The 27,971-nt window shown below is 41.0% G+C and overlaps 1 protein-coding gene across 2 annotated transcripts in view; it reads left to right on the top strand.

Moving 5' to 3' along the window:
• Window positions 1–27,971, top strand: part of prkdc (protein kinase, DNA-activated, catalytic subunit) — a 41,519-nt gene that overhangs the window by 9,334 nt on the left and 4,214 nt on the right. The window contains exons 23-76 of one of the 2 annotated variants that reach the window (XM_044104612.1): window positions 403–490; window positions 1,634–1,797; window positions 1,882–2,034; window positions 2,121–2,228; window positions 2,307–2,533; window positions 2,657–2,751; window positions 3,918–4,020; window positions 4,098–4,231; window positions 4,325–4,555; window positions 4,628–4,854; window positions 4,937–5,145; window positions 5,707–5,839; window positions 6,219–6,377; window positions 6,531–6,734; window positions 6,929–7,117; window positions 7,206–7,310; window positions 7,396–7,563; window positions 8,835–8,962; window positions 9,755–9,962; window positions 10,049–10,227; window positions 10,318–10,486; window positions 11,057–11,122; window positions 11,206–11,269; window positions 11,395–11,543; window positions 12,396–12,536; window positions 12,668–12,787; window positions 13,591–13,734; window positions 14,335–14,486; window positions 14,956–15,087; window positions 15,254–15,365; window positions 15,464–15,588; window positions 15,680–15,829; window positions 16,447–16,620; window positions 17,407–17,505; window positions 17,595–17,805; window positions 17,893–18,067; window positions 18,149–18,352; window positions 19,032–19,147; window positions 19,237–19,368; window positions 19,448–19,627; window positions 19,709–19,917; window positions 20,871–21,009; window positions 21,148–21,336; window positions 22,221–22,445; window positions 22,689–22,797; window positions 23,688–23,790; window positions 23,869–24,031; window positions 24,119–24,293; window positions 25,129–25,310; window positions 25,449–25,632; window positions 26,253–26,413; window positions 26,537–26,748; window positions 26,875–26,962; window positions 27,057–27,200. In XM_044104612.1, the coding sequence (XP_043960547.1) occupies window positions 403–490; window positions 1,634–1,797; window positions 1,882–2,034; window positions 2,121–2,228; window positions 2,307–2,533; window positions 2,657–2,751; window positions 3,918–4,020; window positions 4,098–4,231; window positions 4,325–4,555; window positions 4,628–4,854; window positions 4,937–5,145; window positions 5,707–5,839; window positions 6,219–6,377; window positions 6,531–6,734; window positions 6,929–7,117; window positions 7,206–7,310; window positions 7,396–7,563; window positions 8,835–8,962; window positions 9,755–9,962; window positions 10,049–10,227; window positions 10,318–10,486; window positions 11,057–11,122; window positions 11,206–11,269; window positions 11,395–11,543; window positions 12,396–12,536; window positions 12,668–12,787; window positions 13,591–13,734; window positions 14,335–14,486; window positions 14,956–15,087; window positions 15,254–15,365; window positions 15,464–15,588; window positions 15,680–15,829; window positions 16,447–16,620; window positions 17,407–17,505; window positions 17,595–17,805; window positions 17,893–18,067; window positions 18,149–18,352; window positions 19,032–19,147; window positions 19,237–19,368; window positions 19,448–19,627; window positions 19,709–19,917; window positions 20,871–21,009; window positions 21,148–21,336; window positions 22,221–22,445; window positions 22,689–22,797; window positions 23,688–23,790; window positions 23,869–24,031; window positions 24,119–24,293; window positions 25,129–25,310; window positions 25,449–25,632; window positions 26,253–26,413; window positions 26,537–26,748; window positions 26,875–26,962; window positions 27,057–27,200 (8,310 nt within the window). The remainder of the gene's footprint in view (window positions 1–402; window positions 491–1,633; window positions 1,798–1,881; window positions 2,035–2,120; window positions 2,229–2,306; window positions 2,534–2,656; window positions 2,752–3,917; window positions 4,021–4,097; window positions 4,232–4,324; window positions 4,556–4,627; window positions 4,855–4,936; window positions 5,146–5,706; window positions 5,840–6,218; window positions 6,378–6,530; window positions 6,735–6,928; window positions 7,118–7,205; window positions 7,311–7,395; window positions 7,564–8,834; window positions 8,963–9,754; window positions 9,963–10,048; window positions 10,228–10,317; window positions 10,487–11,056; window positions 11,123–11,205; window positions 11,270–11,394; window positions 11,544–12,395; window positions 12,537–12,667; window positions 12,788–13,590; window positions 13,735–14,334; window positions 14,487–14,955; window positions 15,088–15,253; window positions 15,366–15,463; window positions 15,589–15,679; window positions 15,830–16,446; window positions 16,621–17,406; window positions 17,506–17,594; window positions 17,806–17,892; window positions 18,068–18,148; window positions 18,353–19,031; window positions 19,148–19,236; window positions 19,369–19,447; window positions 19,628–19,708; window positions 19,918–20,870; window positions 21,010–21,147; window positions 21,337–22,220; window positions 22,446–22,688; window positions 22,798–23,687; window positions 23,791–23,868; window positions 24,032–24,118; window positions 24,294–25,128; window positions 25,311–25,448; window positions 25,633–26,252; window positions 26,414–26,536; window positions 26,749–26,874; window positions 26,963–27,056; window positions 27,201–27,971) is intronic. The other variant, XM_044104613.1, reaches the window with a different exon arrangement.

A 27,971-nucleotide genomic window follows, 5' to 3' on the forward strand; every position in this document is an offset into this window, starting at 1 on the left:
ATGAATGACTGCCCTGGCGCCCAACCACTGGGCTTAGCAAGTTTTCTGGGGGAAACCTTGCTATCCAGTTACATCGATGCAAATCATAAATAAAAATCATTTAAAGTTTAAGATATTGTTAGATTGAAATGCCCGATGTCTGTGAGCTGGTTGGTGAGTGATTGTGTTACATGGCGGTATATCGCCTCATATCAACCACAGATTTAATGAAATTGAACTTAAATCCCATCGTGATATCGGCAAACATCGTATCGTCATCTAAACAAACCGATACATTATATTTTCATAAAGCAGGTGATATACACCCCTTCTATTTAGCGAAATTCAATAAGAATTTATTGAAACAACAATACATTCTTAAAACTCAGAACCCAGTGTTTTTTAATTGTTTTCTCTGCGCAGGAAGATGTTCCTCTCGTAATGCTAAGGCTCAGGGTGGTGAAGTTGCTCGGCCACCTGGGAGGAAAGCTGAACAGGAACCTTGTGACGGGTAAAGATTCAAACATAAGATGGAAATTTAAAGGGATTCAGCCCAACAGTGAAGAAATAGACACTTTCATTAGGAGATGCTAAGGAATCCTTTGTTTTACGCCAAACTTAGCTTAAATATTTGGTGATGAGAAGCTCCATCTTTTATCTTAGTCTGAAAAAACATGAACAAAGATCATGGAAAATAATTGTATGTACTGATTTTATTATTGCCATTCACTGAAAGCTCTGATCACCCATCCATTTATAATCTATTCTTCCCATCCACTTTTTTGTTCATCCATTTAAGTATCTATCCAGTATTTGTACATCATGCAACCAGTTATATCCCCGTCCTCCTTCACTTTTCTTCTTCTTTTCATGTTTCCACCTACCAGTGGGGAATTTGGACTTTAAACACAATATTTTCTGAAGATTATAATTTTAAAAATCTATATATTACTTACTTTTAGGTAACAGTTTTGCAGGACAGTGACTGAACTCGATAATCTTAATTCTGATTCCGAATATTTTTGAAGGGAAATTTGGTTTACAGAGACATCATCATTTTATTTATGGTTTCAGTTTTTTTATTTCCGTTTTATTCATTGTTTTTGATTGTTGTGTTTTTATTTTGGATATTTAAAATATCTTCCAGTCATTACCAGTCATTTAGGCGGCAAGTTGCATCATTATGCCATTATCAATATATTGCTTGAAAATGGTCTCAAAATAAGATTATTATTGTTTACCGCAATAATTACTGGGACCATTTATCATCCACCAAAATTTCTTATGACAGGCCTAATAAAATAAATAAAAATTCTAATTTTTTATGATGAATCATAAACAATTTGACAAATTCCCACTTCCACCCACCAAAAACGTCTTCACAGTGTGTAGCTTTTGCAGGTTCCCTATTTAAAGCCTGACTGATTGAGAAGTAATGTTAAATAATGTTCACAAGAATACGCCAAAAGGAGCAACACTTAAGTCTGGAGACGGTTGAAGTTTTATAAAAAGTGTTGAATCTCTGTTTTCAGAAAAGCACATATTTCCTGCTAGAAGGCTGGACTTTTTTGTTTTTGTTTTTCCGTTTACAGTGTTATAGTGTAATCTGAGTTAAATGTGAAGGATGCTGTATTTCCCTCGTTTTGACTTGCAGTGCTCTCATCGGAAGAAATGCTGAAGAAATTTGTTGCCTGGGATTCAGAGAAAAGGCTCAGCTTCGCCGTGCCGTTCACAGACATGAAGCCTGTGATCTTCCTGGATCCCTTTCTGCCGCGCGTCAGCGAACTGGCTCTGTCCACGAGTGACAGACAGACCAAAGTACGCCTTCACTCACCAGACAGACGACGCTAAAAATGCTTTCAGGGAAACAGATCTTCACCGACATCTCATTTGCCTTTCCAGGTGGCAGCCTGCGAGCTGCTCCACAGCTTGGTGGTCTACATGATTGGGAAGAGTGCTCAGATGGTGGAAGGGGAGAACAGACTTCCTCCTATGTACAAGTTGCACAAAAAGCTGTTTCCTGTGTTGCTCCGTCTGGCCTGCGACGTAGACCAGGTCCATATTTTCATGGGAAAACAAATGTAGTCGGGTATATGTTGAATTTAACCGTTTTGATTTAGAGTTTCTGATCTGTTCTGCAGGTAACCAGGCAACTCTTTGAACCGCTGGTCATGCAGCTGATACACTGGTTCACCAACAACAAGAAGTTTGAGAGCCAAGACACGGTGGCCGTTCTGGAGGCCATTCTGGTGAGTGATGTTTTGGGGACTTTGAAGTTTTCCTCCAGCTGGTTTTATGTGCAGCATTCTAACTTAGCTCATGTTTAGGATGGCGTGATTGACCCAACCGACAGCACCCTCAGAGACTTCTGCGGGCGATGCATCCAAGAGTTCGTCAAGTGGTCGATCAAACAGACCACGCCCACGCAGCAGGAGAAGAGCCCTGCCAACATGAAGTCCCTGTTTAAGCGCATTTACAGCCTGGCTCTCCACCCCAATGGGTTTAAAAGACTGGGCGCAAGCCTGGCTTTCAACAGCATCTACAGACAGTTCAGGTAAGACCCCGGCTTCTGCTAAGGGTTTCAGTTTTATTGCTTTTTTGATCCAGTTATCAAAAAAAACAGAAACTAATTTCATGTCTGCTGTAAAGTGGTATTTGTATTTTTTTTTACCTTCAGAGAAGAAAACTCTTTGGTGGAGCAGTTCGTCTTCGAAGTTCTCGTCATTTTTGTTGAAAGTCTGGCTCTGGCGCACTCAGATGAGCGATCCATGGGTATATTTCAGTACATCTTCATATATGCAGTACCAAAAATAGCTCCACCCCTTATACTCTCTAGTGGCAAACCTAACAAAGGTGTTTCAAGTCTTCTGTAGGCTCAAAAAGGGTTTTCCTCAAAGATTTCCTTGAATTAACTCCATCCCCTTTTCCATTAACAACAACCAACATCCTTGTAAATAATATTGTGCATGTGGTTGAGAAAGTTGAGATTTTACATGACTTCCTTTCCACAATGGCTAAGAATGACAAGTCTTTATCAAGATATATCAACATACCAAAGAAACATTTAAGCTATGGTTAGCAAAGGTACGTTACATGGGACGGTACTGAAACATGTTCGAAGAGGAAACGTGGTCTCCAGAACAATCTTTAAAGAATAGTGGATAGAGATCACTTAAACGTTTGCATAAAATCCAAATAAAAAGAAAATAGATAATCGTTTTTAAAGAAAAGATGACAGATGCAAAGTATCTGAAACAGCTCTGCCAACAAAAAAAGATGAAGTTCGAATTTAATTTGTAAAAGACTACAAATTAAAGATTATCTCATTGGCATTTTTCATTGTTCTGTCAAGCTAGAATATGGTCTTTCTCTTTGTGCAGACATAGCCTTTGGACATGTGAAATGGAACTCCCTATTTTGGTTAGGTTCAAATGTTAGTAGATTTATTACAGGTTAAAAATCTGAAACCTTTTCATTTTGAACAAGGCACAAATTGGATTTAGCTATCAGAACCCCCTGGTATTATCCCTCCACTAGCCTGCAATGAGCATAAGGTTTCACTTTATGCAGATGATGTTACGTTTTATTTCAAATGCCCATATTTCTGTAATGTCTGTGTTAACATTTTTTACCCAGTCGGGTGAAAACTGACAACTGAAGGCTGCTCAAGATGAAAACAAATGATGCTAACAGTGGTGACCTATTTAGTGATTACTTATTTAGTATTACATAGTTCAAGATTAGGGGAGTGCAATAGACATATATTCAGTATACCTTCTTTTAGTCAAGCTACTGAGGTTTTCTTATTTGGGTTGCTAAACAGTCAGGATTTTTCTGTTTGATTAGGGTTACCTAAGTGAATTTGGGGAATTCTGTGTTACGGAGAACGTAGAACTCAACAATCCATAGCAGGTGAAGTCTCTTGCTTTTATCTCCAGGTACTGTGCAGCAGTGCTGCAGTGCCATCGACCATCTGAAGAGAATAATCAAACACAAAGCCCCCAGTCTCAATCAGCACAATGCAAAGAGACGCATCCCAAGGTGAGCGATCTGTGTACGCACTACTTCGACCAAGGTGAAGTGTTAGAGTTAAACTACATCGTGTGCCTCTCTCTCAGGGGGTTCCCGCCTGACGAGAAGCTGTGCCTGTCAGATCTGGTGGTGTGGCTGCTGGAGCAGTGCGGCCGACCGCAGACAGAGTGTCGCCACAAGTGCATGGAGCTCCTCTATGAGTTTATTCCCCTCCTCCCAGGTGAGAATGGGAAACTTGCAGCTGTTCATGCAGTAAATTTCTTAAAAAAAAAAAAAAGACAATTTCTCTGACTAAGTGGGTTCTGTGAATCAGGAAAGAAATCTCCGCCGCAGTGGTTGGAAGGCATGCTAATGGATCATGGCATCGACTTCCTGATCTCCCGGTGTGAGGGTGGGGGCCTCCTCTCCCAACCGACACTCAGGGACCTGACCGGCCCCTTTAGCGTCCGAGCCACCCTGCAGTGGATGGACCTACTACTCGCCGTCCTCGACTGCTACAACACCTTCATCGGCTTGCACATCATCAAGCCTCAGCACATTCTCAGTAGGTTGTGTTTGTGTGACTAATGTATGAATACTTAATCAGTTTAATTGATATTTTCATTATACTTCAAAGGCTCAAAAGACAAATCTAGCTTCCTGAAAGCCACACACTTCTTCTTGACGGAGCTTGCGAGTTGCGGACTGGCGGCCGCAGAGAGCTGTTTTAGTCTCAGCGAGAGGACGTCTCACTTCAGCCCGAGAGAGGTGGACCAGTACAACTACAGCAAGTGCACCATCACTGTCCGTCTACTGGAGTTTGCCTCCATGATTCTCGTCAAAGGAGACCAAGGGTTCTGGAAGGTATGGCTTGCTTAATCACCAGGTTGGATTGTCGAGTTCCCTCTGAAAGTACTAAATGATACGTTTGTGATGTTATTCGCAGCTGCTGGAACAGGAAGTTTTCTGCGCAGTGTTTTTCGAATTGACCGCAGCGGTGGTGTGCGAGCCATCCGCCGTGGGGTTCAACATGGCCGACGTGGAGGTTATGAGGAACCTGCCAGAGGTGTGCGTGCCGTTGCTCAAGGCTCTGATGGCTTCGCCTTACAGCGGCCGCCTCGAAAGCAGCTTACGGACAAAAGTCTCTCGTAAAAGGTTTCCACCACTGCAATGAAATGCTACGATTGTCGAGAAGATTCAAAGCAGGGGTGCACCGATAGGTCTGACCAGATTTTTGTAATTTTGAAAGGTTGGCAATCTCCCAAAATCTTATCCACCGATCTTCTCTACCTCCGCAAGGGACTTTTAGCAACTATTCTGATAAGAAAAATTGGTATCGGCCAAAGTCTGATAGTAAGTCTTAAATTTGAGTTGGTGAAACCTGCAGAAACCCCAAATGGACAAATAAAAAATCTGTATATTAACCCAGATTTTCAAAATGTTGGGAGAACGCAATTGGCGGATACTTAGAAAACTAAGTTTGGTTACCAACAGTCATTCCATTGTTTCCAACTTAGCGAGTTTGTTGCTATATTTAGTGACTTCTCAGACTAAAAAAAAACAAAACATTGGTATTGGGCAAAATCTGAATATGAAGTCAGGTGTTTTAAATAAATGTGATCGGCCAGAAAACTGCAGATGGTGCACTCCTAATCAGAACATGTTGGATTCATTTTAATCAATAAAACTTTTTTTCTCCTCCTGTTGTCGCCACAGTGTGGAGAAGCTGTGTGAAATAGACCTGTACCACTCTGGGTCTCTCAGTCACCATGAGCAAATGGAAATGGTCCTTTCTTCCTGTAAGCAGATTCACAAAGCTGGCCTCCTCAGCTCCATTTTACACAGCCAGGTAAGAACTGGCTGTTCTCCACTGAAGATACAGAAAGATGTTTATTTTTATTTTTTTTTAATTAAGAAATCAGAATTTCTTTTGTAAACCAAATGTAATTTTCAATTTAAATCTGTTTTTTTTCTCTCGTTAATTTCTATCATTTGTAAAAACAACAGCAAGAAAAAACATAAAATACTTTGATTTCAACCATTCCTTCCCTGAGTTGACCTGAATTTAAGGTCGGGGAAAAAATAGGAGCTGTATTAATTTTCCAAAAAATTAGATCTTCAAAAGCAGAAAATGTGATTAATCGATCAAATCAATTTATCATCCAGCAAAATTTGTTATTGCAACAGGCCTAGAAATGACCTTAGATCCTTCCATGTTTCTCTTGAAGGATTCGGCGTACAGCAACTCTCTTGGCCACAAACTCCTGATGACGGTGTATAAAGGCATAGCACCGGGAGGAGACAGGAAGGCGCTTCCATCCTTGGACATAAACACCAGGAGACTAGCGGACGGACTGCTGCAGCTCTCCTTTTCTATAAGCCAACAGGTTGGAGGCTCAAAGCCAACACTCAAAAAGTGGGGCAATGTTGGGTTGCAGCAATGGCAGTCAGTTTGACCACAGCACTACTAAGGAATTAAACACTACATGTCTCTGTTCAAATAACATTAGAATGATTTGAGCGCTTGTGGTTTTCTGCAGAGTGAGCAGCTGGTGGAGTTGCTGTTGAACACCATCATGCTGTCGGTGCCGATCTCAGGAGGTCACAGCCACAACTTCCTCAGCTTCTCCCACGGCGAGTACTTCTACAGCCTCTTCCAGGCCACCATCAACACAGAGCTGCTGAAAAATCTGGAAACCGCCGTGCCACGTCTCATGAAGGCCTCCTTGGAGAATCCCAGCATGGTAGTTCATGTTTGATTCAGGGGCCCGGCTTTGACCTCAGGTTTCCTGCAAAATCTGTGGTTAGACAGGAAATACTCTGGGGCATAAGAGTGCAGGAAAAGATTTGTTGTGTTTGTTAGTTGGTTTCCAGTGCCATCCGTACGTCAGCTGCTGCCTTCCTTGTTGTAGAGTGACGGGCTCTCTGTGTCCTTCAGGTCAGTGTGGTGCTGAACGGCATGTTGGACCACAGCTTCAGAGAGCGCACTGTTAGGAAAACCCAGGGCCAGAAGCTGGTGGAAGAAATTCTGAGGCGGTGGATGAGTCTGCAGTCCTGGTGGGACGGACCTTCGTCCACTTCAGAGAGTAAAACTGCCATTCTCCTCCTGCTCTCCAAGCTCCTGCAGGTGGAAGAAAAACAGCAAATAGTCCAGTGTGAAGAGTCCAACTTGTCCGACTTTGGCCTAACTACGATCTTCTTCTTCTCTGATTTAGATTGACTCCTCCGTTTGCTCGGACGTAGACCACAAAGCGTTCCAGCAGGTGTTTTCCACTTTCACTCTGCTGCTGGTCGACATGAATCTGCCTCTGAATCTCAAGGTAACACATGACTACCTTTTTTTTTTTCGCCCGGCGAGGTTATTAAAGCCCACGGACAGAGTTTGAAATCTTCTCGCCTCTTCAGAGTCAGGCCCTGTTGGTGTTGCCGTTTTTCACAACACTCAAAGGCGAGCTGCTAGCTGGGCTGCAGAGAGCTCTGGACGCCGTGGTCGCCTCCCACTTCCCCATGCAGTCCGACGAGTTCGCCAAGGGCTCGCTGCACCGCAACAACTACATGGACTGTATCCGGAAGGTGATGTCACAGTTTGGAGAAAAACTACAGAAGCTTAAAAAAAATTCTGAGATGTCATTTTTGCAACTTATTTATGACCATGCACAATTTGATGCATAGTTTCTCATATTTTCATGCTTTTCTCTCAAAATATTTCTCTCTCATCCAAAGACAATCATATAAGAAATAGATTTCTTTTTTTTTTAATAACAGGTTTGCTACTTCTCTACTGTTCTAGCATGAGGCTCACACTTTTGTTCCCCTTCAATTTCTCATGCTTACATCCAATGAGCATTTGTCTTTCAGGAAATAAGCAAATCTGGGAAAAATAGGGACAGCACTTTCTGTGGTCTGTAGCTTAAAAATCTTTTAATCTAGTTTTTAAGTCTACAGACTACTGAAATCTAGCTAGCCTAAAAACGTTTTAAGCGCAACTGGCTTCAAAAGTTAGTTGCGCTAACTCTTACATGCTAATCAAAGTGTTAGTTCTGCTTGTGGTAAAACGCTACAACACTGTATTTAGCTGAAGCTAATTCTAAAGTGGTAACTTCAATTTAAGTTGTATCTATCCTCAAACATCTTCTTAAATTTGACACTATAATTTATATGTTTTAAAATGCTCTTATTGTACTATCTTTATATGTAAGGGTAAAATTCTACTCCAACACTGTATTTAGTAGAAGCTAATGCTAACTTCAGTTCAAGTTGTATCTACCCTCGTTAATTTTTACATTATAATTTGTGTCTTCTAGAATGCCCTTAGGCATTTCATTTATATGTATATCTCTCTCTCACACACAGTCTGTGTTTCATTTTGTTCCTGCAGGTTACTTGTTTGAAGTAAAGCTATTGGGAAAACAGTCTCTCACCCACTTCAAAATAAAAGCATCAATATAAATGGCTAACTACTTGAAGAACCCTTAAAAGTCAATAGCCAAAACTTCAACTCAAATGTTGAACTTTATTGAACTGAAAGTTTACAAAACAGCCAAATACGTTAATGCTTTATGATGTATCTGGAGAAATTAATTTAGGGAATCTAAATGTTTTTAAACTTAGCAATTAGCTTCACTGTTAGCCTATTAGCGTAAATTTCCCCAGCATTGCTTAAAGTAAACCACAAAGTGATGACTAAGCGGCTTGTTTAGTTGTTTTTATGCCAAAATATCACTGAGCAAGCCTATTTTTTTAACTGTACAAAGTACGACTGTAATTATGAATGCAAGTGTGATTTTAGTGTCCTGAATGCAAAAGAAGGGGGTAAATTAAAAAGGTAAACGTCCATGTTTTAGTTGCTGGATGCCCTGGAGCTTTCCCAGAGTCCTCTCCTGCTCCGACTGATGGCAGGAGTTCTGTGTCGGGACGGGAAGCACATCATGGAGGAGCAGTTTCAGACATGTTTCCGAAGAATCTCAAAGAGGTGAGTAAGAGTTGTTAATGTGGGGGGGAGAAACTCTAGATCACTAGGTGGCTGAATTATACAGAAATGATACAGCATTCCTCAGGATTCCTATGCAAAAATAGCACTGTGGAAAAAAATTATTTTCAAGCAGTATTTAAAGCTTGAAAATAGTATTTGTCTACCTTTCTACCAACATTTATTCTTTCCTTCCCTTTAGGTGTTGAACTCACATGCAGGTTTCTTCAAAGAGTTGTTGTACATGCTAATGCCTGTAGGCAGGAGAGATTTCCTGCTGTCTTTCTGATATCCTTCCCTGTCCATTTTCCACTTTCTTTCACTTCTTTCTTTATTGTGTCCTTTTTTTGTATACTTTTTTCCATATTTTGGTCCTTCTCTTTTCTTTCTTCCTTCCTCCATTCATTATGTCATTTCTTCTTATCTCCCTTCCTTTCTTCTTAGTGTCCTTACTTCCTCCCTTCTTCACTAACTTATTTCTTTTCTTCCTTTCTGCCCTTCTTTTGCCCCTTGCTTCATTCACTTTTTCTGCCCCTTCATTACTTACTTTCTTTCTCTCGTTTCTTGTAGCCTTCCTTGCTTTTTTTTTTTTTTTTTTTTCTTTTTGTGCGTGTGTGTCCTATATCCCTTCAGTTTGACATCCGACCAGAGCCGTCCACAGTAACCCGTTGTGTTTCATGAGGCAAAAATTGGTGTAAAGGGCTGGAAACTCAAAGTTTGACTCTTGAGCGTGGAAGGTTTAAACAAAAACATCCAAACCTCTCCTAATCCCAGCCGTCGTCCGTGTGTTGTCAGGGCGAGCAGCGAGCGGCAGCTGCAGCTGCTCAGCGGGGTGTATGAGGTGATCCAGCAGGGCGACGTTCCGGTGAGCTCCATGCTGCAGGACCTGACGGACCGAGTCCTGCTGCCTCTGGCCTCCCACTGCGGCACCAAGGCCCTGAGCGACTTCTTTGTGACGAATGTCTTTGACATAATCGCCTTCCTGCAAAGCCGTTTCACAAAGGTCCGCCTATTAAAAATGTGCTTTCCTAGATTAAGATCATCAGTCGGGGCAGGTTGGTATGTCTAAACGTACGTTGCTTATTCAAGTCTAGCGAAGCCGCTTTCGAGGTCCAGCTGCTGAGGAAAAACGGCTGCTACAAGATGATGGAGCTCCTGTATTCCCGCCTTCCCAAAGACGAAGTCTACTCGAAGGAGTCGCGCATCAACCAGGCCTTCTGCCGCTTGGAAAAGACAGAGGGGAACGAGTTGTCTAAAACCTTGATCAAGTATGGCTAAAAAAGTTCTATCAGCATTGTTCCTTTTTTTTTTTATCCATGAAAGAATCCTTAAATAACTTCGACTCTTGCGAACCGCAGGTCGTGTTTCGAAGGCTTCACGGAGAACATGGCCGGTGAGACGCAGCTGCTGGAGCTCAGGAGAGGCTTCCACTGCGCCGCGTACAACTGTGCCGTGGCCGTCATCAGCTGCAGCTTCAGCGAGCCCAAGTTCTACCAGGGCTTCCTCTTCAGCGAGAAACCAGAGAAGGTGCTCCAATGTAACCCTGCGTCCAGTTTGATTCAAACATACTATACTGATCCCACAGGGTGTAAAAAGAATCTGGAACAAGTCTTAGAAAGTCACGAGAAACCCACATTAAAACTGCAGTATGTGACTTTTATAAGAAAGGCTTTTTTTTTTACCTATTTGTTGAAAGAGTCAGTAAGTCGTGAGGTTGGTCATGTTTGTGACAGCGATAGTGATGCAGTGCAGGATTGTGGGTAGTTTAAGTGAATCACAGAAGCATTGGTGAAGTCAGCGGTGTAGTGAAATAATATATATATGTATACAATATGGGTAAATATTGGTTATTGCCCATAGCAGCAATATTTATATTGGTCCATGTCATTGCATCCATATTTATAGGTTTTAACATCTATTTAAATTCTGTTTATAGTTAAAGTTATTTGCACTTCCATTTTTTATTTTTGTTATAAATTCTTTAAAAATGTGACCTGGCTTTGTTTTTTTTTGGGGGGGGAGGGAAAAAACAAGCATAATCGTGATTACAAAAGAAACTTTGTCAACTTTTTTTTTTTTTGTCCTCCCCTCCCCCAGAATCAGTTCATTCTTGAAAACATCATCGACGTTCAGCGCACCTACAACTTTCCCATTGAAATCGAGGTTTGCCATTTTGGAAGTGATTGATCCTAATGCGCTCAGTTTCACCTGCGAGTTTATGTAATATCGTTTTCGTCTTGCTCCAGGTCCCACTTGAGAGGAAGAAGAAATATTTCATGATTCGAAAAGAAGTCAGTGATGAGACAGGAGGTAAGACTCGAGCTCATCACTGTTTCTGAACTTTTGTCATTTCTATCTACGGTTTTATTTCAGTCTCCCCAAGAACTACATTAACCAATTCTTGCCTGGCGCTGTTGCCGTTCGGGTTTCCACAGAAGCGCCGGTGTATCTTTCCTCCCAGTCCTACATGGCCGACAGCAGCCTGAGTGAGGAGATGAGTCAGTTTGATTTCTCCACGGGCGTCCAAAGCTTCTCCGTGAGCTCCCAGAATCCACAGGGACACAAACGCACCGCGGCGAAAAAGGTTTGGCGATTTATTTATTTTTAGACCTTATTTTCTGCTAAACATGTCCCAGTAACGCGTTACAAAATAAAACTATTTGCAAAGTTGATGCAGTCTGCCGGCTTTTCTTAGATAGAAAACTTTTTAGTCAGTTTGAATAATCTTCTGAATTTGACTGCATGGTTTGATAACTACGATCAGGTGGAATGTGTGTTTTGATTGCACTGAATTGACTGGGTTTTTAAAAGATTTTCCTGGAAATGACGTGTTGTGAATTGGCACTATATAAATAAACTGAACTGAATCGATTAAAATATTTCATTAAAAGTCCATTATGTCATTTAGTACAGGTCCGGTTAGGCCTGCCACAATAAGCAATTTAAGCAATACATCAGTTGATTACTTCATAAATTAAAATTAGTTTGATAATGTGTATTTGAACAACAGTCATTAAAGAAATCCTCCCTTTTTAACGTTGTTAAAGAGCTGCCATTTTGAAACACACTGCAAACATTGGACACTCAGTATGAAGTGATGAATTTCCCTTTTTTTCTAGTTAGCCATTTTAGTTGCAAAGACGTATTTTGAATGTTTAAAATGTTTTCCAATTCCACTATTAAATATTCTTTAGAAATTTAAGTTTGCTTGTTTTTTTTTTTGTTTGTTTGTTTGTTTTTTTTGAGTGGGTATACTTAATATTCCATTATTCTTATTATTATAAGTTGAAAATGGTCTCAAAATTTATTGCAAAGATTTCTGGGACAATTTACCGTCCAGCAAAATTTGTTATGGTGACGGGCCTTGGTCCGGTTTTAGGTTTTCGATGTGTGATAACTGAGCTGCGGTTGTTTGTGTTTCCTGTGTTTTGGGCAGGAAACTGAGGACAGAAGTCCCGCCCCGGAAGGGATGGTGGATCTGGAAATGGACGAGCTAAATCAGCACGAATGCATGGCCACCATGACGGCTTTGATACAACACATGCAGAGGAGCAACATAACGCCTAAGATCGAGCAGGTTGGCTGCGTTTTGCCCAAATCTGTGACCTTGCATCAAAATATGTCACAAATTACCTTTTAATAAAGCAAGATCGCTGTAAGAACACACACAGAACTTTGTGTTTATTGCGTCTGCTTCGTTTGAAACAGGGAACAACGCCTGACGAGCTTCCGCCGTGGATGAAGTTTCTGCACGGGAAACTGGCAAACCCAGCGACGCCTCTGAACATCCGACTCTTCATCTCAAAGCTGGTCATCAACACAGAGGAGGTGAATGACACAAAGTATTCACGCCCCTTAACATTTTATTACGTATCAACCTCAAGCTTTAATTCTGTATATATAATTTTTATTTTTATTTTTTTTTACTTTGGGATTTGTGTAAAAATGCAACTAAGTTGTGCATAAATGATATGTGTTGATATGTTCTGATCTATATTACCTGCTGTTGGTTCTACGGCTTTCCCAGGTAATCTGGATTTAGAATACACACAACTAAACTCTGTTTGCTAGATATTTGACTTTTGAAGACATTTTCTTTTTACAGAGAAGCAGCAAAAGCAAATGAGGCGGATTAGCTGAGCTGGCCAACAACTTCTAGCGTCAAGCAGGACATGTTACTGTGAAATGTCGTCTCTGCTGCCCATCAGTTGAGCTGTTAGCATGTAGCAATGAGACTGAAGCAACAAAACCTCCAGTCAGAGACTTCTTCAGATATGTTGTTATACGGACTGCTACTGGAAATCAAGAACATTTAATTTAGCATAAATTATTTTTTGTGTTCTGTTTTCTTTAGGTTTCAAAGTAAAAGGGATTAAACAAAAATACACGCCGATTATTTCAGCTTTTAATTTTTTGAAAACTACTTAAAATTGTGCCTAATTATCCTTTCGCATCAGAGTCGCCCGCTACTTTGTAACAACCTGTCACTGTAAATCCCGATGGATTGCATTAAAAAGTGTGTAGTTGCAACACAGCAACGTGTGTGGGGAAAAAAATTCAGGTGGCGTGAACGTGTTAGCATTTTACCATAGCACCCCCACCGTTATACGCGATTATTCGTTATCTTGCAGGTCTTCCGGCCGTATGCCAAGCACTGGCTCGGGCCGCTGCTGCAGCTGGTCGTGTCTGGAAGCAATGGAGGAGTGGGGATCCATTTCATGGTGGTGGATATTGTGGTCACAGTTCTGTCCTGGACCAGTCTGGTCACGCCAAAGGTTAGAGAAACACTTGAGGCTCAAAAGATCCGAAGTTGAGGATTTTCAAGTTTACTGCACTGAAAAGCTATGTAGAATGAGGTCATTGAAACCCTTTGAAGCAATTTGATTGTGAACTGGTCAAGAAATGTTAGATTGTGTTTCATTAACAAGAAATGTTCAACTTTTTTAATTCTTTGAAAATAAAGGTGATGTAATCACAGATAGGCAGCATAAAACACCCTTGTTTTATTCGTTATAAATGTCTTTTCTTGCTGAGAATAAAGACAGGACAGCCTTCCCTTACCTCCTTTTAGTCAGTTTCAATGGGAATAAATGTATAGCTAGGCTAGAAAATTTTACATATATTAGATTTTTATTGCGGCCTGCCATAGCAATGCATAGGAGAGCACTTAGCAATGCACTGAGGAGAGCAGAGATGTAGAGAACCACAGAGATGACGCTGTTCTGCTCGGTGTTTGCTAATTGCTGCTGGCTATTAATATTTAATCATTTCCAAGGCATTAAATAAATGACAAATTTAATAATGGCAGTTGGACTCGAGATGTTGCCATCTCTCAGTCAGTTTGGCAATCATCTCACTAACGACGTCCATTCCAGGGAAACCCCAGAGATGAAGTCCTCGCCAATCGGCTGCTGGAGTTTCTGATGAAGCACAGCTTCCACCCGAAAAGGGCCGTTTTCCGCCACAACCTGGAGATCATCCGCACTTTGGTAGAGTGCTGGAAAAACTGCCTGCATGTGCCTTACAGGTGACACACTGAGCACACTTTGCATGTCACAAGCTGCATTAGTCATATTTTTTAACAGAGGGGCAGTGTTATGTATTTTACAGGCACATAGTGCAATTTTATATCACAATCAAGATACCATGTTAACTTCAGTGAAAATGCTATATATATATATATGTATATATATATCAAATGCAACTTAACCCCTTAAAATCAGGCCTCTGTCTCTTTAAAAATTCCTGCTTTTATTTGTCAAGTGGAAGCTGACAATACGAGAGGACACCCTCTGGTAATTTCTCAGAGTAATTAAATGTTTAGCTGACAGTAATGTGTGACTTGAATTTCCGTCAAATTTAAACAGAAATTTGGATATTCAGCAACGAAATGGAAGAAAATCCTGGGAATCCGCATGAAATGTTTGTAAAATGACAGGATTTCTCTTTTATATTCATTAATTTCTAAAAAATTTCTTTATTCTTCCCCTCACTAGCCTAATATATGATCGTTTTTGCGGCACCGACCCAAACAGCAAAGACAACTCTGTCGGACTCCAGCTGCTGGGAATCATCCTGGCCAACAACCTGCCCGCCTACGACGCTTCGTGCGGAATTGAGTACGAGAGGTGGGAATCGCGACCGCAACCTTTTTCAGCTCAGATGTTCTATCCGCTAATAACAATGTGCTCACATTTAAGTTGTGTTGCACACGATGTGAATTTAACATCGTGTGCAACACACGTTATTGACCTATTAGGTCACTCTTTTCTTCTTTGTGCTTTGCATGTTCAGGTACATCCAGTCGCTCAGCAACAACCTGACCTTTACCAGATATAAAGATGTCTACTCGGCTGCGGCGGAAATTATCGGCCTCGTTCTGAAGAGCATGACAGAAACGGTAAATGTAATGACTTTATCTCATTTTGCCTAATTATGTGTTCCTTTATACATTAGAATATTTCTACTGATGTTTTTTTATTTATTTATTTGCTCATATAACAGCAACAGCAAGAACTTTTCAATCTCGCTGCAACCAAGATAATGGATCTGAAGAAAAAAGACCTGGATGACAAGTTCATCATCTGCTTGAATAAAGTGACCAAACACTTCCCGCCCTTTATGGATCGGTGGGTGAATAAATGAACAGCTGTGACCTTTTTTTTTTTTTTTAATATCAAGATAACCACAGCCATATATACATTGTTTTTTTACTTCCAGGTTCGTCAATCATGTTTTTTCCCTGCTGCCGAAGCTGCACGGCATCTTAAAGACTCTCTGCCTGGAGTGCGTGCTCAGCCGAGCCGATGTGATCCCAGACATCTTTCTGCAGCTGAAGAGTTCAGGTTTCATCCAGATGATGAGCCACAGGTGGGTCCCAAACATCTGAAAGATGTCGCAGGAAGGTGTCGTTTTCCCCTTCATGAAAGTGTAATCTAGATTGTGATTAGTTTCTAAACCACAACAAAGACGGGGTTGATTGAACTCGTGTTGAACTGCAGTTCAGATTTTTCACTAGATAATGTACATTTCCCCCTTAAAAATATGAGGTTAGCCTTAAAATGTCTTAAATTCGTTTTGAAAATTGACAGTTGGCTTTATATGCTTAAATCACAGGTCAAAACATTGGAGGCTACCGGTCACTGCTAACATACCCTTGCTAGCTAGCTTTGTGGATATAATCCTGCATTCTGTGGAGATATCGGTTTTACATCCCATTCTTAATGGTCTTAATAGGTCTTTAAAAGTCTTAATTTGAGTTGATGAAACCTGCAGAAACCCTGAAATACCAGAAAATGTCTTTTCAAAATAACATACAATTGCTCCAACAATAGTTGCTTTGTTCTCTTTCTCACCTTGGGTACAAATAATGAATTGTAGTGCACCAAAACATTTGTTACGTCTAAGATTATCTTCTAAATTTTACTGGGATTTGTCATTTAGTTTGTCAAATTTGCAGCTGCTGAACTTATTTTTGCCTCTTTCAGGGACGAAGCGAGACAGAGGGTGTGTCTGGATATCATACACAAGATAATTGCCCTACTGAGTCCGGTGGAACTGCAGGAGCTCCTGGGAGCGGTGACGATGTTTGTCTCTCACCCCTCACCCGTTTGCAAAGAGAGGATGTACGAGATCCTCATGTGGATCCAGGACAACTATGGGTCAGTCTTCTAGTGTGCAATGTGTCAAGCTGGATCAGAGCAGAGTTCATGATGAGGCCTTAAAAAGTCTTTTTAAAAAAGCCCAAAATGCAACATGTTCTAAATTTCAGGCCTTAAAAAGTATTAAAAAGGCAGGATTTATTTTTATATATATATTTTTTTAATGTCTTAAATTTCATTTTGTCATGTCTTCCTTTTTTTTTTTTACTTTTTCTGATGTTGTAACAGGGGGTACGTCAGTCTGTGTTAACCATGTGTTTGCTCCCCTTCCAGCGTACCCTAAAAAAACACTCATTACTGTTTTCCTTGAAACTGAGATTGGTGCTAAAGGAGATTAGCTCAGATGTATATGGGATCATTTTGTATGTAAACATGCAATAGAGTCCTGTCAGGAACTTGACTTGGGTTAAAAAGATTACTGTTGACTGTTTTAACACTGAGGTAATTTAATGTTTTTCACATTAATAAACTTAATTCATAATGTTGAATCTTGATACTGATAAGAATAAAAGATTTCTTTGTCATAATTCCAATTTGAATGTCACTGATAATGTGTCATGATGGTCTTAAAAATGTGCCATTCCATTCACAATGGCCTTAAAAGGTCTTTAAAATATCTTAGATTTGACTTATTGAAACTTGTGAGAACCCTGTCAAAGTTACGCTGCACTGCTCTTGCTTATTAGCAGCTCTGGTTATAATGTGTAAAAAGTCTTGAAAACGTTTCAAGTTTAAACTTCAAATTTTGAGTCTCCCTGGTTGTTTTGTGTTTGTTTTTGCCCGTAGTGACGAAGAAAGCATGAAAGATAAAACGTCGCTGGAGATTTTGGATGCAGCTAAAGAAACTTTACTTCAAGGACTCTCAGAGGAAAATCAAGGCCTTCGGTGAGCAGCCACCAGTTGAAACCTTGGCCAAATGAGACATTGTTACTACTCGATTTGTCGAATGACTCGACGGTCTCCCTTGTTCCCAGGCTTTATGTCCGTAACTTCTGGAGTCAGGAGAAGCGCCTCCCCTCTGCCACCCTAGAGCGGATGCTGACGGTGCTGCGTTCGCTGTACTCCTGCCAGATAGAACGCTGCTTTCTGAGCCTGGCCACCAACCTGCTGCTGGAGATGACCAGCCAGAGCCCCGACTTCACGCGGAACATGTTTGAGTATCCTCTGTCAGAGTGCACCTTCCAGGTCCTCGCACAATTCCCCTACTTTTTTTCGTTCAGGATGTCCAAATAGAGCTTCTAATTATGGTTTTATTCATCTTTTTTTCTGCAGGACTACGTCATTGATTCAAACTGGCGCTTCAGGAGCACAGTGATGACACCCATGTTTGTTGAAACCCAAAGCTCTCAGGGCCCGGAGAGCTCAGGGGCCTCCCAGTCCGGATCCATGAAAGGGAAACTCAGAGCAACACAGACCTCCTTAGAGTTTAGTCAAACCCAGACACCAGGTACTGCTGGCAACCCGTATGTTTGGCAAACTTCAAAAAGTAATATTAAACTCAACGTTTATTTATTTTTGTCCTACCTAGGTCGGCGTACGGCCTACAACTGGCTAACTGGCAGCAGCGTGGATACCCTGGCAGACTATTCGGGTAGCGCAGAGTCTCTGTCTTCGCTGCTTGTGTTCGATAAGAAATCGGAGCGTCAGACAGCGGCGAGACGACCGGTGGGAGAAGGCTTCGGCCTGAGGCGGCTGACGGCGTCCACGGACGAGGTGGACAGTCGCACCAGAGGTCGGCTTTAAAGGAACCGGATCGAAATCTTTACCCATGTAGAACAAACAAAAGGTCAAAGCGGTTAAAAAAATAGGAGTAATAATGAAATATAAAACTTGTTAAACGCTGTTGAAATCTGTTCTCGTTAAAATAACAAACCTTTTCAGATATCTTCAGAATTTAAATGTATTTATATTTTTGGATAATATTCTTTAAAATTGCAAATGCAAAACTTGTGCTGTTAGGATGGATGGAAGGAAAACAAATATTTTTTTCTCTTTTTAAACTGAATACAAATCAAGTTTTGTTTTATAATAATAATAATATATATTATTTATAATCCCTTTATACCTTGAGATATCAAAGGGCTACAAATAAAACAAGCTATTTTTATCAATTGTAATTGGTTGTTTGGGTTTTTTTGTACCCTTTTGACATCTGAAGATATAGAAGGAATTACAAATAAAGTCTACCATTATTATCACTATTATTCTAAAATAAACCTTTCATATTCAGTTCAAACAGTAGATGCTTTCCAGCCGTCCAGCTTCACACAGTTCAACTTTTGCGTCTGCGCTTAAAAAAATGGTCTAAAAATCAATTCTGAAAATACGTGAAAATGTTTAGAACTTTGACGAGAACATTTCCCGGAAACCCTGAATGCGCCGCGATGTTTTTACACCTTGTTGTCCGCCAGCTGAAAACGAGCAACGGAGCAACATTCTGAGGCTGAGGCGCAGATTCCTGAAGGACCAGGAGAAAGTCAGCTTGGGTTTTGCCCAGAAAGAGATCCGACAACAGAGACAGAGGAAGGTCAGACCGAGATCCGAGCTCCAGACGGTCAAACCAGCGTATGTCTGTGTGTATTATTTGCGTTAATGCCGGCTGGATTTCTCCCGCAGGAAGAAAAAGCTGACCAGAGGCTGCGGAAGGAAGCTCAGGTGACTCTGTATAGGAACTACCGAGTGGGCGACTTCCCAGATATCCAGATCCCGTACAGCAGCCTCATCGCTCCCCTTCAAGCTTTAGCTCAGGCAAGGCTGTTTCTGCAGTAGAAAATCTGGCAAAATATCATCTTGTTTTTGACGATGGATATTTTTGCTTGTCCTTCAGAGAGACCCGATCTTAGCCAAGCAACTCTTCAGCTCCCTCTTTGCCGGCATCCTCCAAGAAATGGATAAAACACACACTCCGCAGGAAAGTGGAAGAATCAAGGAGGAACTACGGTGCAACATGAACACATTCCTGAATAAGAGCACGCTCTGCTTCCCACCGTTCATAGCATGCATACAGGTGAGAACGTGACAATGAGAAACGTTCTGGGGAAAAAAATACTTTTTTGTGATGGGGACTGATGAGAAGTTGTTGTTTTAGGACATGTGCTACCAGCAGAGAGAGCTGCAGCAGCTGGATCCGGGCGCCGTCAGCTCCACCTGCCTGGTGAGTCTCCAGCAGCCGTCGGGCATCCTGCTGCTGGAGGAGGGTCTGCTCCACGCCACCGAGCCAGAGGAGCGCCCCGCCAAACGGGCGCGAGGACGACGAGAAATCCCGCCGGACACCAACAAATGGATCCACCTGGCCAGGTGAGCGCAGAGGCAGCAGGTTTCAGGCTGTCAGACATCTTTTAAAAGACGTACATTCATCAATCTAAAAGTAAGGCCTTAAAAGGTCTTAAATACATTACAAAACCTGTAAGTTAGCCTTGAATATGTTAATCACAGGTCTTAAATTTGGTCGTGGCAGGTTTATTAAATCTCATATAATTTATTACAGATTCGAAAGTTTGAGTCTTCATTAGGTTCTCTGAGGCTACAGCTAACTAGCTGGTAGAAAACCCTGCTGGCTAGCTAGCTGTTTGCGTCTGTCATGGATAAGGGGAAATTTAGCGCCTGTTCGCTGGAGGACGTTCGTCATCGCCACTGACACTTCTGTTGCCAGTGGCGACATATGTGAAGATGCATGCTTTCTGTGCAAAAAATCTAGGCAATACTGTATAAAATGGGCAATTTTCTTTTGTATATTCCTGGTATCAAATTTAATTCATAATAATCTCAAAAGTTTTAATATATGAGTTGGTGAAATCCAGAAACCCTGAATCTAGAAGGCCCCAAATGGATGAATGGAAGAAGTAGTTATATTTTTTTTATTTATATTTCTAAATACACAAAAAAGAATAATTACCTATGGATAAAGTTGTAAAATATTTATTTATTTTTAAATAAAAGTTGGCTTGTAAGGGCCCACTGGTAAATTGGTTCAGATTTTCAAAATGTTGTCTGATCGTGATTGGATGAGACTTAACCACAATATCAATACTCACTCCACTATTGTCAACTAAGTGAGTTTGTTGCAATTGTTAGCAACTTTTCACACAAAGAAACATTGGTATTGACCAGAATCTGAATTTTTTAAAGATCAGTGATCGGCTAGAAAAATGTTATTGGTTCTACCTTTGCTATTCAGTCTAGACTGCCTTTTGAAAAGTTAAGCTGTAATTGTTTTTGGTTTGGCTAACGTTGGTTGTTCTTTTTTGCAGACTTTACAGGGACCTGGCGGACTATGATGTTGTGCGCGGCATCTTCGGTGGGAAAGTCGGCACAAAGTCGATCACTTGTTCCGCCCTCCAAGCCGAAGCCAACACGGACTTTGCAGAAGCCGTGAAACTTTACAATGAGGTACAGCAACCTCTTGTGGCGGTACTTCTGCTGGAACCCTGCAGTATTTTTAAGAAAACGGATCACGACACAAAGAAAAAAGCTCAACCCAGACGGGGATTGATTGTTTTTGTGTGAACTCTGTTTCTGTCCGGGCAGGCGCTGAACACCGAGGACTGGCCGGATGGAGAACCTACCGAGTCCGAGAAGGATTTCTGGGAAATTGCAGCTATGGAGGCGTATAACCAGCTGACAGAGTGGAAGTCTCTTCAGTACTGCTCCACTGTGTACATTGATGAAAACACGCCACCCAACCTGGAGAGGATGTGGTCAGAGCCTCTCTACCAGGTAGCAAAAAGTTACTTTTTGACACATTTTTGAGCATACAACTATTATTTGTGTTTCAGCCCACACAAAACTATTAAGCAATATGCTGTTATTTTTATCAATAATTGTTAATAATCCAAAATGTTTCTGTCCCGGCCAAAGGTTTTGTGCACGGAGGCAAATGTTACGCTCTACTTTGAGTATGTTTATATTTATTCTTTCGCATGTTTCTAATTAAAAACAACAAACAAAATATTCCATTAGTTTTTAACCACACTTATATTTACAAGTAGGTTTAGTAGATTTGTAATTCATTTTTTAGCATTCTTGTCTTATTCTCTGAATCAAACCATTTATTCTTTGGGGAGTTCCTCAAGGCTGTGTTCTCAGTCCCATACTGTTCTCACTTTCCCTGACTCAAGCAAAAAATAATTTGGATTGTATTAATTTTCAAGTCTTTACATGGATTCTTAATTGGATTTAGGTAATAAAGATGTTTTTTATCTAAATTCTGGCTGGGAAAACTGTCTTTTTCTCATTTTCTTTTGGGAATAGCCTATTAATCTTTCCATAAACTGTGATCAGTGTCATCTATCCCACCTGGAGGGAGAAAAAAACTCCACCACATAGACTTATTGTAGTGATGTTTTCCACCTTACTTGAAGGCCACGCTGCTAAAATGTTCGACCATGACTATATATTTTTATCTGTATGTTAGTTGGTACAAAATATTCCTACGTACACGCTTATGTTTCTCTTAAAAACAGTTTTGTTGACCAGATGTGGTTATGTGTAAAAAAAAGAAAAGAAAAAAAGAGAGAGAAGCTGTTTTTGCTTTCTAAACGGAAAGCAAAAATACAGAAATTGCAGGTGCGTGGGTCTAAAAGTGGTCTGTTTTCTGTCAGGACATGTACCTGCAGCACATGATTCGCAGCATGTTGAAGCAGCTGCAGTTGGGCGAGAGCGACCAAACGCTGCTCAGCTTCATCGACAACGCCATGAGGGTGGAGGAACGCAAGAAGCTGCTGGAGAGTCACCACAGCCAGGAGCTCAGCCTGCTCTACATCCTGCAGGAGGACTACGACCGCGCCAAGTACTACACCCACCACGCCATGCAGCTCTTCATGGAGGTTTGTCCCAAGTCTTCCTTTGGATAGAAAAGGCAAAACGTAGGTACTGGCCAAGAAGTTTGCAAACATTCATCAGAGGAAATGTAATACTTTTGGGCTATTGGATTGGGTGTGATTCAACATTTGGTTTTCAAAATAAGGTTTAAATTTATAAGATTGGTGGATTTTATCCAATTAATCTAGAGTAAAAAGTAACCTACAAAGAGACTGCCAAGTCTTACACCGTCTGTTTGCCTCGTGCAGAGTTACTCCAGCGTAGATACACTCCTGACCCAAAGCCGACTGGCCGTCCTGCAGCCGGTGCAGGCGCTGACAGAGATCCAGGACTTCCTGCTCTTCATCAAAGGAGATGGTGAGATCCGGCTGTCTTGAGATCTCAGAACCGTAAACGTTTCCTTCTTACTCTTGTATCTAACCTTTTATTTTACCAGGTAAGTTAATTGAGAACAAATTGTCATTTTCAACGGCCTGTTCAGAAAATGTCAACTATAATCCAACTTAAAGTCATACAGCTTAAAACGGAAAATAAAAACACAACCATATCTGTACTGACTAAATGTACTATATACATAGGATAAGTCAGCAATATTTGAAATCAGGTATATCAATTATGTATTACTGTTTTTACTGAGTTGATAAGTTGTTATTGACATTAGCATACTGAGGTTTAATGTTATTTGCAAGTTGTTCCAATCATTGGCTGCAGCAAGATGGAATGAGGTTTGACCTAATGATGTACCAACTCTTGGGACCATCATGGTGATGAATTTATTAGTAAATTTCAAGTGTTAGAAATATTGGGGAGTGACCGAAGATATGGAAAGGTTTTGCCAATAACATTAAAAAAAATTAAAATCTTACCAAGTATTTTTGGTGTAGTTTTTAGTGCTTAATTATATCTTAATTGATGATAAAGTAGTAGTTCATATTGTTTCCTTTCTGGCATGTCTACCATGTTTTTCCCATTTTTAAAATTGAAATAGTCTGCAAGAGGAGCTAATACTTTCTCATCAGTGTTAATAAGTTATTGATTTAAAACAAGCTCCTGTATCTTCCCGAGAAGTTACTTGTAAGTTAGTTCTGTCTTTTTTGACTTTACCAAGTTATTGTGTTTTTGCATTGAAAAGTGTTGCCCATCATAATTGAAATGTAAAAATATATATAATTAATTTTTCCAATTTCTTTTCTGCAGCTCTTTAACACATTTTAACCTTGTTTTCTCTTTTAATCTGACATTATTAGTGTCTGTGGGATCTCTTAAGAGCCTCATCAGGTCTTGGACTGATCGGTATCCCGACACCAAAGTGGATCCAGTGATCGTGTGGGACGACATCATCACATCTCGGTAAGGATGGGACTGAAAATCAGCTGTGAAAGCTGAGTACAAATCTCACTGGGTTTTTTTTTTTGTTTTTTTTTTCAGGTGTTTCTTTTTGGACAAGATTAGGGAAAAGCTGAGGGCCGCGGCTCCCAGCGACAGCATGGAGGTGGACGAGGCGCAAGACCCGGCGCGCAACGTCGAGACGATCGTGAACGACTGCAAGTTCACCATGAAGCTGCATATGGCGGACAGCGCCTGCCAGCAGGCAAGGAAGCATTGGAGGTTTCTTATTTTGTTTTTTTTTAAGCCATTATATCCTGTCAAACTCATCTTAAGCTTCAAACCTTTTCAGAAAAACTTCCCTGTCACCACCAAGCTGCTGAAGGAACTTCACAAGGAAGCCAAAAGCAACAGAGGCTGGCTGCTGCGCTGGGTGCACAGCTTCAGCAGCTACAACCACAAGCGCAGCCAGACGCAGGGGGCTATGGAGCAGATCGGTGCCATGCTGAAGACCATCCCGCTCCTCGGTAATAGGAGGCACACCGATTACTGAGACCTGTCCACACTCCTTTCTAAAGGCTTCAGTTTATGTATCTAAAATTAAGGCTTTAAAATGGCTTTAATTCTTGTTTTTTCTTTCTTTTTCTTTTTTTTTTTTTTTTTAAAAAAGGTAAGTTGGCCTTAAATAAGTCAATCAAAAGTCTTACATTTTGTGGTGGCAGGACTGTTTAACCTTGTATATTCTAAGTACAAAAGCGTTACATGTAGTATAAGAATACACTACATATTACTTCATGTAGTCTTTTCTGTCAGCCAAACATTTTAGGCGGTACTTGTAACTAGCTGATAGTATACCCTGCCTAGCTGCTAATATAGCTGCTATGTTAACAGCTAATATAGCAGTAGCTACTGCTATATTAGCAGGACCACTTGGTTCTGGTTCCTGAAAGGGAGTCAGGAGGAAAAACTAGCTAGCAAAAAAGTGAGCTTGCTAGCTAATTTTTCTCCTCTCTCCTGTTTAGGAACCGGAACCAAGTGTTCCTGGTAATATAGCCTGTAAAATTAATTTGAGTCTAATTGGCTAATGGCTAATTCGAGCTTTTTTGCTTCTATCATGGTTTAAGTGCAAAACCCCTAGCTTTTTTTTCTACCACTGGTACTTGTAAATTTTATCACCATTTGACTGGACGACGTTAATCTTCGCCATTGGAGCATTTTTCATTCCATCTTGGCACTAGGGGGGGTTAAGGCTGTTTCAGATGGAAACCGTGAATAAGAACTTCCCTCTCTGTGACATATTTAGAATTTTTTCATGTTTGCATATTTGAATGAGACTTTGTGTAATCTCCTCTCCTTATCCAGAGGAGCTCGAGGCGGACTGTCAGAGCGCCACATCTGAAGTGTTTAGGCGGCAGAAGATTCTCCAGGGCACGTCGTTCCACATCCTAGCCTCGGCGGTGGGCAGAAGCCCGTCCGTCCTGGGAACGCTCGCCGCAGAGAAACAAGAGAGCGTTGTCAGGCTTTCAGGAGCTGCAAACCCAGAGGTACTCTTCTACTCTTTGGTCTATCTCCAGCTTAAAAAACAAACAACCAACCAAAAAAAAACACTTTTCAAAACACAGTGAAATGTCTCACGTTTCCTTGTCTGAAACTGCCGAAAAAAGCCGTTTTTTTTTCTGCAGGAAGTTGAGGTGGGATTGCAGCAGCACGCCCTGAAGCTGCTGTGTGAGGCGAGCAGAAAGGCCGACGAGGAGCTGCAGTCCTTTGCTCACGACTTCGTGGAGACCAGCAGCATCTCGGAGACGTACATGGCTTTGGCTAACTTCTGCGACAAGCTGCTGCGAGAAGAGGAGCAGAAGGACACCGGTGACTGATGCCTCACTTTCACAGCGCCTTGCGAAAGCATTTCCTGCTTGTTTTTGTTCTGTTTTTTCCTTTTTTTTGTCTTGTTGCAACCGTGAGCTTCATTGTATTGTACTGGGATTGTGTGCAAAAGATCGTCATGCATTTGTATTCAACACCCTTTACGTGGGAATATCTAAGGAAAATTCAACATGTTGAAATTGAGCTAATTCATTAATCAAAATTAACACGCTACAGTCACGGCTGTAAATGGTTCAGATCAAGTCTTATGGATTTGCAGACCCAATCGAGTGGTGAAACCTTTCTGTCTCCAGTTGTGGAGGCAGAAGTAACAGAAGTGAAAGATGGTTTTGCGACGCATTGACTCAGGGATTCTGAATCCAAAAGCACACCACACCTTTCAGATTCCATTCATGAATCATTATCTTTCCACCTCATAATAACTTATACTGAAGTTTGCCGTTGCGGCAGGACAAAATGTGGAGACGTTTCATTGTTGCGAACACGTGGGGACACACGCCAAACAAAACCATTATTTGTCATTTAGATTCTTCCTCCCTTCTAGATGATTCAGTGTTTTTCACGGCGACCATTTTCTTCCTGTCGGTGCGTTTTGCCTGCAGTCAGTCAGTTCCCGGACCTCGAGGCGCTGTCGGTGCACGTGGTGGAGAGCATGCTGAAAGCTCTGAAGATGACCTGTGAGGAGGCCCGCCTCCGGTTTCCGCGCCTGCTGCAGATTATTGAGCTGTATCCATCAGAAACGCTGGACGTCATGACTAAAGAGGTTCGTTCGCCCGACCATACGGTATATTTGAGACCGGTTGCAAAGGGGGGCAAATAATCCAAAAAAATCCGTGGAACTGTCAAATGAAACGTTCCACAATCGCTCCCTGCTGTTTGTATTCAGATGTCGTCGATTCCCTGCTGGATACTCATCAGCTGGATCAGCCAAATGGTGGCCCTGCTGGACAAGCCTGAAGCGATAGCTGTGCAGCACTGCATCGAGCAGGTAGCCAGGTGTTACCCTCAGGCGCTGGTCTACGCCCTCATGATCAGCAGTGAGAGTTACCGCTTCGAGGAGTCGGTAACGGGACACCAGCAGCAGGAATTTGTCGACAGGTAGTCTTTGACTTCTTGGGTTTTTTGTTTTTCATCAAAAGTAATTCTCTTTTTATTATTCCTCATTATTTAATTTTATTTATTTTTTGTTTGTTTGTTTGTCTGGCAATCCTTTTGTATCAACAGGCTTAGGAGCATGTTGGATAAAGGAGGAGCTGTGAAGAGCTTTGTGGACGCCCTGCAGCAGCTCACGAATCCTGACATGATTTTTAAGGTTATTTTAACACACGCAAAGAATCAAACAGCTGTTTTTGTTAAGGATTTTTTTTTTTTTTATGGACATTTTGTGCTTTTACTGCTTTGGACAGGATTGGTGGGAGAGTGTGAAGAGCGAAATGGAAAAGTCGACCTTCAGCAAGAAGCAGATGGGTGAAATGTACGAGGAGATGCGCTCCTCGCTCTGCGATCGCAACACCCAGGGCCATGGAGGGTTTCGCAAGAAATTCATACAAGTCGGTTCCTCGTTTTACCGTCATTTATGCTCAAAATGCATCGAAATGAAGGTGGATAGAAATGCTCATGAGAACTACCCAGGAGTTAACCCTATAAGTTCTTGTCAAGTAACATTAAGGATGATATGTCAGACTTTGTTTTTGTTTCACTTCAAATAGAGTAAAAGAACAAACCTCTCTGATTTTGAGGAGATATGTATAGGCCTTTATAAGTTGTGACACAAAATTGTACAAAATGATAAAAATCTGTACAGTCATTATCCTTTTCCATGCTAGAAAATTGTGATGAAAACCTTTATTATTAATAATATTATTATTAATATTACTAATACTGTTGGTATGCCACATCAGCCACCTCCAACATACATGTAAACTCAAAACCATGGACCACAAAATCTCTGATGAAAAGGTTTGACTTGTCTAAAATTAAAATGCATTAACTTGCTAGCTAAAATATTGAAACTATTAATAACACTTACTAATTTTAACCGATTCAAAATAATTGTAGTTACATTACTTTTGCTTATAAAGTGAGAGATAAAATGTGTTAGCATGTAGTTTTCTTTTGTTTTTTATTTAAATTTAAATAGCTTCTAGTAGCTAGCTGAAAAAAACATAGCTAGCTTGCTATGCTAGTTAAAGAGTGGATAGGAAGCTGGGTTTTGTTAATACCAAAAAATAGCAAATGAACAGTCCAAAAACATTTTTAACATTAAAATATATGAATCATATATAGATATGTATACAAGTGTGCTTTATTTTTCCTAAACA

This window comes from Gambusia affinis, linkage group LG21, assembly GCF_019740435.1.
Source record: "Gambusia affinis linkage group LG21, SWU_Gaff_1.0, whole genome shotgun sequence".
NCBI lineage: Eukaryota > Metazoa > Chordata > Actinopteri > Cyprinodontiformes > Poeciliidae > Gambusia > Gambusia affinis.